Source organism: Vulpes lagopus, chromosome 17 (assembly GCF_018345385.1).
Source record: "Vulpes lagopus strain Blue_001 chromosome 17, ASM1834538v1, whole genome shotgun sequence".
NCBI lineage: Eukaryota > Metazoa > Chordata > Mammalia > Carnivora > Canidae > Vulpes > Vulpes lagopus.
This window is the reverse complement of record NC_054840.1, coordinates 31,932,724-31,944,770: the sequence shown is the minus strand read 5'-3', so window position 1 is coordinate 31,944,770 and position 12,047 is coordinate 31,932,724. Positions and strand designations below refer to the sequence as shown.

The following is a 12,047-nucleotide window of genomic DNA, read 5'->3' as shown; positions in this document are numbered from 1 at the left end:
ACTACCTAATCAGGTATGATTGTCTCCTGTTGGCAAATTCTAACCTGGTACTATATGGGGCAGGGATTTTAGAAGATAGAATTCCTAGCTTATCCTTCGTGGTGCAGAGATCTGAGACGCTGGTGGTGGTGAGGCCAAGATGATAAAATACAATGCAGCACACATGGGATCCTAGAAACCAGGATACGGTTCAGGAAAGCATTTGCAGGAGTTCCCAGAGTCACAGTCATGGGAAATGCCAGGACACAGGCTGGGCGGCGAGACTGGAGGGCCCAGCCGTCCATAAGGGAGCAGAGGCAGAGTCTCTAAATCACCACTGCCTCCCCTGTTTTAACAAATCTAAAGGAGATCTGTACATTTGTTGGAGAGTTTGGAGTTGAATTAATAATAGGAACGTGGAAAATTAATGAGAAAAAAAAAGGCAATAATTAACTCAAGGGACAAACAACAACAACAACAAAATCCCAAGAAAGGAAATGAAATCCTAGAACTACAGCTCAATTTAAATAACACAAACACCTCAGTCTGGAACTATTACATACACTGAATGTCTGAGCTCCTCTGAAATTCTGCGTGGAAACCTTAACCCCTGAGGCATGCATTAGAAGGTGGGGTTTGGGGAGGCAATTAGGTTGAGAGGAAGTCTTGTGGGTGGGGCCCCAAGATGGGATTCGTGCCCTTAAAAGGAAAGCCCAGGCAGTGAGCTCTACCTCCAACCCCCGCCCCGGTGATCTCCTCCCCAGCAGCCCTCCCCCTTGGTGTGAGGACCAGCGGGAGCCGCTCAGCAGACCCAGCCGCTCCGGCACCAGATCTCAGACTTCCAGCCTCTGGAACTGAGGGAAATAAATGTGTGAAAGTGTATGTAATACACATGTCTGAGCCCTCGGTGCTACCTTGCTTCCTTTATTTAAAAGAAAATCTTTGGTGGCCATCTACCTCCTTGGCCTTGCGCTGGGCTGGTGTGGACAGCCGCCACCGCACACGCAGGGCAAGGGAAGGGGTGCGCCGGAGGGAGGCAACTGCCCAGAGACTGGGTCCCCCCAGCGCGAGGCCAGCGCGTCACTCACCCACCTCGAGGCCGCTGCACATCTCGGGCGGGGCCCTGGGCCTCCTGGGTGGCCGAGGACTCGGGACGTGGTCTTGTGTGTCCGGGGCCTTCAGCAAAGATTCCGAGTCTGTCCCGACCGCCGCGGCTTCCCAGGCTGGTCCCGAAACCCCTTCCCCGCGGCCCCCCGCGCCCTGGTTCCAGCGGAGGCTGGCGCGCTGCGGGCCACTCGCGCCGAGGCTCCACGTCCACGCGGGGGCTGCGCACGGGCCACAGGCGGAGCCCCCGGCGGGGCAGGGACAGCGGAGGCCCCCGCGCGGCGGGCGAAGCCCCCAAGGGCGCCCCGAAGGGCTCGGAGGGCGGTAGGCGGCGGGGGTCGGTGCCGCTGCCGGCGGGGACCCCGCGGCCCCGCGCGCCCCAGCGCTGTGCCCCGCGGCCCCGCCCGCTCCCCCGGCGATGCTCGGGGCGCCCCAAGGCCGAGGGCGGACGGGGCAGCCCCGGGGATGCGGACGACGGCAGCGGGGACGCCTGGGCAGGTTCCCCGGGATGCGCGGCTCCCCCGGCGGGCGAAGACTCGCGGGGTGCCGGGCGCCCGGGCGGGGCGGGGCGGGGGCGGGGGCGGGGGCGCGGCCGGGGTCCTCCGCCCACCGGGGCGGGGCCGGGGCGGGGCCGGGGCGGGAGGGCGCCCCCGACGGCGGCAGGGGCGGGGCGGCCGGCAGCCGCATAAGAGCCCGGAGGCCGCCCGCCCGGCGCAGCGGGAAGAAGGCAGCCGGAGCCCTTGCGCACGCGGGGCGGCGGGACCCCAGCGCCGAGGCGAGGCCGGGCGGGCAGGTAGGCCGGAGCCGCTCCTCCGCGGCCCGAGGCGGTGCGCGGGCGGGGGGGCACCGTCGGGGCACCGCGTGCTGCCCAGCGCCGGCGCCGCGGTCTTGAGGCCGGTGGCCACAGGTGTGTGCGCGAGGACGGGGTGCTGCAGGGTGTGGGGCCCATGGGGGTCAGAGCCAACGCTGCCTCTGGCAGGGGTCTGTCTGCCTGCCAAGAAGCGGAGGGCTGGTGGAGGTGCTGGTCTGCGCGCCCAGGGTGATTGCACGGACCGACCAGAGGGCACAGGTGCCTCGGCCAGCTCTGTTTCTCCTGGGCGCAGGACGAAGCTTTCTGAGAGGCCCCGTTCTGCTTTCTGTACCCAAACCCGGCCTTTGAGGGTGTGGCTTCAGGAGTTGGGTTGGCTCCCCTAAATGCTGAGTGCCGGCTCCCCTGGCAGGGGATTGGGATGCACCTGCAAGGGCCATTGTCAGAGCGACAGGCTTGCCACCCCTACAGCTGCAGTGGTCTCTGCTGGACCCCATGGCAGGACAGCCCCCCCCCCCAACAGCCCTTTCTAGGCCAGGCCATCTTTCCTACATCTCAGGAATGTTGGGTTTGTCACTGCAAGTGAAGGGGCCACAGAGAAGCAGTGGGTAAAATAGCTTATATGGTGAGTTTTCAAATTTGGCTGCAGAGGAGCAGGAGCATAGCAGTTAGAGCTGCCATGCGGTTATTCTTTGGCTTCAACTAGGGTTTGTGTGTGTGTGTGTGTGTGTGTGTGTGTATGCATGTGTCCAGTTAAAACAATACTGATGGAACCCAATACCAGAAGTCCTGTTTGAAGCCACCATCACCTGGGTAGGCCGCCTTGCTCTTGGCTGTGTCCGTGTGTAACCTTGTTCTCCTTGGTTCTGTTTCATGGGGTTTTGTTAAAGTATCTTGGAAGCAATTCCTTGGTAAAGTTACTAAGCACGGGAAGTCATCTGCTCCCAGGTAAATCCTGCGGTGCTCTGGTCCGCCAGACCCTTCCAGGTGGGGCACGTGAGTCCCAGGGCCACAGGCAGAGTGCAGCGCGAAGGCATTCCTGGAAGAAGCTGTTGGAATCGCTGTCTTTAAACTTGCGTTACTGTGGTTCACTTATGGTTATAAAAATTGCTCTCTGCTTTTACTGCTGTGTGTAAAGAATACATATGCACTGGTGTAAGGACTTACTCTTAAGGATTTTATTTATTTATTTGAGAGACAGGGAGAGAATGAGTGGGGTGGAGAGGCAGAGGGAGAGGGAGAAGCAGACTCCACTGAGCAGGAGCCCCACTCAGGGCTCAGGCCTGGGACCCTGGGTCATGACCTGAGTGGAAGGCAGATGCTTCACCAACTGAGCCACCCAGGCATCCCAAAGGACTTACTTTTGGATGCTATTTGAAGATTGTGACATTAGTCACTGGCAATGAGGTAAGGGCAGAGGTGACTTTTTGCATTATTATTCAAAGAAAAATTGGAGATTATACAGCATTGCACTTTAGCACAGAGAGGGGTGTCGGGGAAAGAGGGAGTGAGGCGGGGATCTGTCCTGAGGTGTCCAGGGCCCGTCTCTTGCGGCCCTCAACCTTGGCTGTGTCAGCCTAAATGCTTGGAATGTATTCAGTCTGCCCCCAAAGACATGGACTAAGTGCCCCGGTTCTGCTCTTGCCACCAGGTGGCTCCGCGGTTCGGGCTGCTAAAATCATTGCATTCCTGTGTGTTTATTTTTCATGCTGCCTGAAGACCCAGAGTGAAGAGGCACAGAATTCTGAGGCTCCAGTCTGCCCATGAGTAAAAGCAAATGCCCGGTGGCACTGATGTCTTCGGCTGTGGCGCCGGCTAAGGAGCCCAACGCCATGGGCCCAAAGGCAGTGGAACTCGTCCTGGTCAAGGAGCAAAATGGGGTGCAGCTCACAAATTCTACCCTCATCAACCCCACGCAGACCCCCCTGGAGACTCAAGAACGAGAGACCTGGAGCAAGAAAATCGACTTCCTCCTGTCAGTGATTGGCTTCGCGGTGGACCTGGCCAACGTCTGGCGATTTCCTTACCTGTGCTACAAAAACGGCGGCGGTGAGTCCCGGCCCCGCCTGCACGGCCCCACTGCGCGGGCGGCTATGAGGGGTTGCCGGCTGCCCGGCTCCTCGCGTGGAGACGGAGCTCCTAACGCAGCCCTAGCAGGGCACACGTTCCCCGGGTGGGGGTCCCAGACCCTGGAAGCAGAGGTCAGGGCAGCCTCGTTGTGAATCTGCACCTCACAGCTGAGGACCTGAGGCCAGGACTAGGTGGTCCGAGGCACCACGGCTCTACCTTCTGTTTCCAAAGACGCCTTTCACTTTGGAAAGAAAATTCTCAAACGCCCACAGGATGATGTCTTTGGCCAACTTAAAACTGTCTTTACAAAAGTGCGTGGAGGTCCTTGAGTCTGGGGTGGCCAGAGGCCCTGGAAGTGTCCCCATCTCCCTCGCCCTGCACCCCAAACTCGGCCAGCCCTAGAACCACATGCACCTATCTCTGGACTCGAGGCAGAAAACTAAAATAAGGGGCAGGGTCTCCCAAAAATTGAAGGTGAGCAGCCAGTTGGGCTGGTGCTCACCTAGGTGAGTCCGGGTGCCTGCTCTCCATGGCCTCCGTGGCTGTCAGTCCCTCAGGGCTGCAGACGGGAAGGGCTTGGAAGAATGTCTGGGGGGACTTCCGGTGCCCCTGTCCTGCGAGGGGAGCATGAGGCCTAAGCAGGTGAGCAAGAGGGGCAGAGGCCAAGGACTGCAGGGCAGGCGGGGGAGGGCAGCACCGGGAGCTGGGCCCCTATGTGGCAGGACTCTTGGGGTCTTGTCACAATGTGGCACCGGGGCTGGTTGGGGTTTTGGGAGGGATACGTCAGGATGCTGAGGACAGCGGGGGGCCAGGCATGAATGTAGGTGGCTCCCAGCCCAGCCTGGGACTTCCTTTTGGAGGGAGGCTCGGGCAGGGAGCTTCAGGGAGAAGCAGATGGAGGCGGGTGAGGACAGTCCTGCCTGCAATGCGGCCGCGTTCGGGGCCCACAAGTGGCCCTATCGCACCCCCAGGCTGAGCGTGCTGTCCTGGCCCACAGGTGCCTTCCTGGTCCCCTACCTGCTCTTCATGATCATCGCTGGGATGCCCCTTTTCTACATGGAGCTGGCCCTCGGGCAGTTCAACAGGGAAGGGGCTGCTGGGGTCTGGAAGATCTGCCCCATTCTGAAAGGTAAGGCCCAGACGCACCCCCACACCCCATGTGGCCCAGACCCTGGTGGCTCCAGGGAGTGTCGGAGCAAGCCGCCGGCTTGTGTGCACTCGGTCCTGCCGTGGTAGGTGTCTATGCCCTGCACATCTGTGCCCCTGCCTTTCTCTCTCCTGGTCTTGGTCTCTCTCTGTCTTTGTCCCTCTCTCTCTCCTTGTCTCTCCCTGTCTCTCCATCTCCCTGTTTACCTGTCTCTGTCTCTCTCTGTCTCTCCACCTCCCTGTCTCTGTCTTTCCCTGTCTCTGTCCCTCCCTATCTCCATCTCTCCCTGTCTCTCTATCACCCTCCTCTCTATCTCCCTGTCTCCTCCTTTTGTCCCCTGTCTCCCTGTGTCTCTCTCTCCCTGTCTGTCCCTATCTCTCTATCTCCCTGTCTCCCTCTGTCTCTCTGTCTCCCTATCTCTCCCTGTCTCTCTGTCTCCCTATCTTTGTCTCTCCCTATCTATCTCCCTCTCTCCATGTTTCTGTCTCTCCCTGCCTCTCTGTCTCTCCCTGTCTCTCCATCTCTCCCTATCTCTCTGTCTCTCTCTGTCTCTCTGTTTATCCCTATCTCCCTATCTCCCTGTCTCTCCCTGTCTCTCTCTTTTTTTTTCCTGTCTCTCTTTCTATCTCACTGTCTCCCTGTCTCTCCATCTCCCTGTCTCTGCCCCACCCCCCACCCCCAGACCTGCACACGCACACTGACCTGTTTCCCTCTCGGTGCTGCTGTGAAGTCCGTGCTGAGGCCTCAGGACCGTGTGCCCTGCTGTCAGGGGGCTGGGCTGCGCTCCTGAGCGGAGGTGTCAGTGTTAAGACACCTGTCCTCCCCCTTCACCTGTGCGCCCATCTGCCTGTCATCTGTCCATCCATCCGGGTTTGCTCCACCTGCCACACCCTGTGCCCCAGGCCGCGAAGCCTGATGAGAGAAATCCATACTTGAGGTGCGGTGGCAAAGCTGACTCCTCCTGAGGGCTGTGACAGACTCTGTGCCAGAACTTTCCTCCACGTGCATCCCTATACCTAGACGTCCGGGTTCTCCGAGGACATCAGTCACCTGGACGGGGGCATGTCCTGATGGCCTCACTTAACTAGACCACGTCTGTGAAGACCCCGGCTCCAAACGAGGTCACACGCTGAGTAGGGCTAGAACATCCACAAGTGAATTTTGGAGGGACGCCATCACCCCTTAATGCCATCTGTCACCTGACGGTTGTTTCTGTATCCATCCGACTACCTGTCAACCACCGACCGTCCACCGTCTGTTACCTGTCCACCTGCCATTGACCATCACACGTCTACCCATGGAGTTCAGCCCTCTGCCATCTGCCTGTGGCTGTCCACCTGTCCGTCCATCACCTGTCTATACCTCTCCACTCACCTTTCTGTATACAGATCTACTCTGCTCCCGAGCTAGTGGCCAGCCATCGCTCCAGCTACCCTACTACGCATGGGCCCTCCCACCTGTCACTGCAGAACCACAGTGCCATCATGTTGAGCTGAGGGGCCTGCCAGGGGGCCAGCCCCTCCATGTCACCTTGCTGCACACTCCGTGGGTCCTCCTTCTGGAGATTCAAGCACCCAGAACTAGAAGCCCTGAGGAATGCACCCCGGCCTCATCAGGGACACGGTGGCACTGGTTCTAGACCACATCCCACCCCACATCCAGCCTCCAGCACACAGCTGACCCCCAGCCCACCTGAGTCTCAGGAGCCCGGGCTCAGGGAGGACTCATGGGGGTCACCTGGGGGCGCCACCTGGTCACACTCTGGTTTCAGTTGGAAAATAGTCCCTAGAAGGTCAGTCCACAGGGTTCTTGCAAGCCCTTGAGAAGTCAGCCTGTTTGGAGGATAGAATCCTCGTCATCTCCAGGGACAAGCAAGGATGGGTCAGTGTTTGTGGTCAGAGGTGGCAGGTGATCCGGCTGAGGAGCAAGGACAGTCACAGCTGCTTCGGCTGGAGCTCTGGTGGAGGGAGGGCAGTGACATCACAGCAGCAGGTGCTCTGGGGGGCAGAGGTGCCCCAGCAGCCGAAATGCTGAGACTGGCCAGGCGTGAGGCTGCTGCAATGCCAGCGCCATGCGCTTTCCCCTCTAAACGGACTGCCTGCTGAATCCTAGGATGTCAGCAGCTCGTCCCAACGTCCATGATCCATGGCCCACCCAAAATGGAACCACGGAGAGATGTCCCCCCTCCCCCCGTTCAGATGCATCTTCGGAGCAAGGCCCGACTGTGTCCCTGTGCCAGGCCTGGGTATCCCCTTCACGGGGTCACTCGAAGAAGTCAAAGCTTAAGTGAGTTGTCTGACGCTCGCCTCTTTCTCCACAACCCCCCGATGGAGGGATGCAGCGGGGAGCAGCAGGCCTCGGGCACGGAGACACGGGCTGCCTTGGCAGGGGCCCCACCACCACAGGGCTCCACGTGAAGCGTGCTCTGCAGGCCCTGCCATCCCCAGGCCGTCCCTGCCCTGAGCTTGCAGGGTGGCCAGTGCCTTCCCCACGGAGGCGAGACTGCGCCACACTGAAGATGGAGTGTGGAGTCCCCAGGTGACCCCTGAGGGGAGCTTCCGTGCTGCTGGGAGTGAACTGGCTCTCACAGGTGGGGGAGCCCTGCCTCCCTGGATGACCTGTTTCAGGGGTTCCAGCCACAGGCAAATGCAGACCGTGCTCACCTGTATGCGGAAATGCTGGTTTATTTTGTAGTCAACGATGATTTTAGTGTGATGTATCAAACTCCTAAAACCAATTTAAAGGGGTTTAATAAGACATAATACAGTTTAATTTCAAGGTTAAAAGTTATAAAGTTAGTATGAAGAAATACTAAGGAAAACGGAAACATAAGGAAATGGACATTCAGATGTGGGGCTGGCTGGAGCTGGCACGTGGCTGCGGGCTTCCCGGAGTCCGACAGGAGTGTGCCAAGTTCCCTGTGTTTTTTGGGGGGGGCGGAGTGCAGGACAGGGCTAAGCCTGCAGCCCGCCACCCAGGGATCCGCAGTCAGCCCACTGCCGGGGACAACCTTCCACAATGCTCTCCCAGTCACAAAGCTCCCGGGCCACACAGCTCCCCAGGCCAGGTCACTGCGAATCACAACCCAGCCCCCGTCCTGAGGAGCTTAGCGAGCAGAATTGCAGTATAACATTATTTCACGTTGACCAAGTCCACCCCGGGAAGGCCTTCCGAAGAAAACCGTCATGTTTTTGTCATCGCAGCCCCTGCACATGTTTTCCAAGATGGTTTGCACGCCAGGGCCTGTTTTATTTTCAGTGCTCTCCTGCTACTGGTCTGTTCAGTAGATTTGCACAAATTCTGGTGCCTCTCTGTGCTGTCAGGGCAGGAAGAGAGTTTTAGTGAGGTGCTCTGAGCATGAAAATTGCTTCTCCTCAGGGTTACGTCCATAAAGGACACCACAAGCCACTTCCTGGAAACATCACCTGAAAGCCTGCTCCACCTGCAGCCAGGCCCAGCTGCGAGTGGGCACACGAGATGCAGCACCAACCAGGTTTAACTGAGAGAATCAAAGCTTGAGTCCAAACAAATCCCATTTGCAAAACTCAGAAGGAAAGTTGAAGTGAAGAGTTCTGTGTGGAGCCTGATGGAGGAGCCATGTGGCAGGAACGGGACGCTTACCTGAAGGCCCCTTGGCCAGCGGAAGGAGGCCGGACGCACCTGCCACCATCAGGATGGCACAGCTCCAAAGACTGCTCGCCACTCTGTCTTAGTTTGCTGAGAGCCCCTCAGTGACTGATCCCACATTTTGTGACCCTGGAAAGGTCACCACAAAAGGCCTTGGTTTGCTTTAGGAGACCCTGGACGGTCAGGGATGGCCCTGGCTGACCGTGGATGGTCAGGGATGGTCCCAGGTAACTCTGGACTGTCATGTGTGGCCCCAGGTGATCCTGGACAGTCAGAGATGGCCCCAGATGGCCCTGGACGGTCATGCATGGTTCTAGCTGACCTTGAATGGTCAGGGATGGCCCTGGGGGACCCTGAACAGTCATGCAGAGCCTTGACTGATGCTGAATGGTCCTACGTGGCCCTGTGTGACTTCAAGTGGCTCTAGGAAGCTGTGAGTGACCCAGACGACTCTGTTTACCCTGGGTAGTCTTGAAGGGTACGAGCAGCGCTGAGTGGCCATAAATGGCTCTGAACGGCTCTGGGTAGCTCTGGCCATGGAGAACCCTAGCTTCTAAGCACCATTGGTGTCTCTGGATGTCCCTGAGTGACCCCAGATGACTGAGGGTGATGCTGCATATCTCTGGGTATCCCTAGATGGCCCTGAGCTGTGACGGGTGCTAGTAGATGATTCTGATAGTTGTGCCTAGTGGCACAATGGCCTGGTGGCCCTTGAGGTTGATGCTGAGTGGCCACAAGTGGTAGTGGATAGCCACAGATAGGCCTCGGTCACCCCGTATGTGTGTGGGTGACCTGGTTCTACCAGGGTGGCCCTAGGTGACCATGCATGTCTCTGAGGGCACACGACCCTGGATGCTTGGGGGGTTGGGTGCAGCCGCCAGTGATCATGGCATGAATTTTGCCACCTGAGCCTTCACTAGTTGGCTCTGGGTGTGCAGCATTGTGGCCAGGTGTCCCATGTCAGTGGTCAGCCAGTCGACGTAAGGGAAGGAGGGCGGGTGCCTTGCAGACGGCGCTCTGTGCTCTCCCGCCCTAGGCGTGGGCTTCACGGTCATCCTCATCTCGCTGTACGTCGGCTTCTTCTACAACGTCATCATCGCCTGGGCACTGCACTACTTCTTCTCCTCCTTCACCGTGGAGCTGCCGTGGGTTCACTGCAACAACACGTGGAACAGCCCCAACTGCTCAGATGCCCACTCCAGCAACTCCAGCTCCAGTCCCAACGACACCTTCAGGACCACACCCGCCACCGAGTACTTTGAGTAAGTGGGGGTGTGGTGGCATGTCATGGGCCGTGTCGGCCACAGGGAGGGAAGGACACAGTGTCCAGTGCCCTGCGGCAGCCCCGGGGGTCGGCTACCCTGCCCATGCTACCCTGCGAGGGTGGGGTGAGGACCCTTGTCTGGTGCCCGCGTGCCATTCCTCTGGGTTCCCCATAGGGTGCGTCTCTGAATCCCGCGTCTACTGGCTCAGCGACGCTCCTGTGGAGTGAGTCCTGGGTGGGAGGCAGAGCAGGCCCACGGCCGCGCTGTCCCACGGCGAGCACGACATGGCCAAGGGCAGCCTGCAGAAGGACGTGTGGGCCCTGGGCGGGGGCTGCAGGGCCACCCCCAGAGCGGATCTGGCTCTGCCTTCTCCGTCCCCCCCGCCCTTCCCTGCACACAGAATCGATGCCCCTCCGACCTCCTAAGCAGGCCAGACGTGCCAGGTGCAGCCACTGTTGCTTCTCCTGAGATGTTCTCTTCCTCCTACAAACACAATGTTAGTTCTTGCCCAAGTCACTCCTGGGTCCCCACATCTAGGGGGCTGCCCAGTACCCTCCTCTCCCCTGCACCTGCACCACCTGGCATCCACCACATCCCCGAATCAGTTCTTCTCTGGGTCTTCTGGGCCCAGCTCCTGCCCCCTTTGCCCTCATCTACATGGCCTGACTCCACCTAGAAGAGCCACCCATTGAGTCATCAGACCTGTCCTCCTGGGAAGAGCCAGGACTTGGGCAGGTGGACAGAGATGCCCACTGCCTCCCCTAGTATTCCCCAAGAACCCAGGAAAGGAGGGCTTTCCTGGGAGGAGAGGACTGTCCAAGTCCTGGGGCCCCAGAGACCCGTCCTGTGGCCGCAAGCTAGGTGCTGCTAGGAGGGTGGTAGGTGTGGGGCAGGTGTTCCTAGGAGCTGAGACCCATAGTCACACTATGTCTCAGACACCAAGAACCTGAAATGCTATGGTTTGGGGTTCTGTGCCCCGTGTGGGCACCATATCTCCATAGGGGGAAGTAGCATTGAGGGGCAGGTTTGGAATGTCTGGGGGCACAGCCAGGATGATGCATGGTTTTCTTGAGTCATGGTCAGGAGGAGTGTGGCTGGGGTGCGGAAACAGTCGTACACCATGGGACGTGCTTGTCTTTAGGAGGATGCTGTTGGTGTGGGACTAGAAGAGAGTGAGCATGGTGAGGAGGACGGGGAAGGAAGGACAGGGCTCATGGTCTGCAGCTGGACATGTGGGTGGGAGATGGAGATGCGGGGGGCTCCAAGCATGTGGATGCGAATCCTAATGTGATGAGAGCAAGCTAGAATCGTCTAGATAAAGAGAAGTTGATTTTGCTGTTCTCAGGGGTGATAATCACCCACACTGCTTGCTGCTGAGCTGTTCCCCCGATGCATTTCCTGAATTAAGTGTCTCAATGACAGGTTGCGCCCAGGCTGCATGGGCACTCACCCCTGTGGCCCCACGCCCAGCTTGGCCATGAGCAGAGGGAAGGGGTCTGTGGGGATGCTCTGCAGCAGACAGCGGGGATGCAGATGTGCTGGGAGGGGATGCAGATGTGCTGGGGGATGAGCACCTGGGGGCCAAGGTCAGGGCCCTGCACGGAGGGGCGCTCAGAGGTGCTCAGTGCTGCCTTGGGTTGGGTCTGTCAGCACGCCAACCACATGAGTACTCAGATTTCAAGCTGGGGTGGCTCTTACAGTTCCAAGGTGGATTTTCTGTACAATGTGGAAAGCCAGCAGAGAGGTTGGAAGGTGCCAGGTCACACTGGGGGTGGCGGGGGGAACTACCTGTCTTGTGCGTGGGGCCACAGAAGGATTCACGGTGGGAAGGACTCCACCAGGCACATGGCTGCACCTGAGACAGCAGAGGGGAACATGATGTGGCTGTAACTTCCGTTAGGTCTTACCGGGGAGCATGGAGGCTTGGGTGCTTGCCCTAGGAGCGCTGTCCTCGTCAACCCAGGCCCCCACCCAGACTCCCACATTGGGTCCCTGGGGGGTGTGCAAGAGGAGACACTGCGGGCTCAGAGCAGGGACCAGAGGCTCG

At 59.0% G+C, this 12,047-nt stretch overlaps 1 protein-coding gene across 5 annotated transcripts in view; it reads left to right on the top strand.

Annotated features, from left to right (window-relative positions):
- Nucleotides 1–1,780: 1,780 nt before the first annotated feature.
- The window catches only part of SLC6A3 (solute carrier family 6 member 3), a 37,218-nt gene continuing 26,951 nt past the window's right edge, over nt 1,781–12,047 (top strand). For 4 of the 5 annotated variants that reach the window (XM_041731832.1, XM_041731831.1, XM_041731830.1 and 1 more), the window contains exons 1-4: nt 1,924–1,990; nt 3,611–3,940; nt 4,959–5,090; nt 9,772–9,997. In XM_041731832.1, the coding sequence (XP_041587766.1) occupies nt 3,655–3,940; nt 4,959–5,090; nt 9,772–9,997 (644 nt within the window). In that variant the 5' untranslated portion in view covers nt 1,924–1,990; nt 3,611–3,654. Of the gene's footprint in view, nt 1,877–1,923; nt 1,991–3,610; nt 3,941–4,958; nt 5,091–9,771; nt 9,998–12,047 lie in introns of those variants that run through there. The other variant, XM_041731829.1, reaches the window with a different exon arrangement.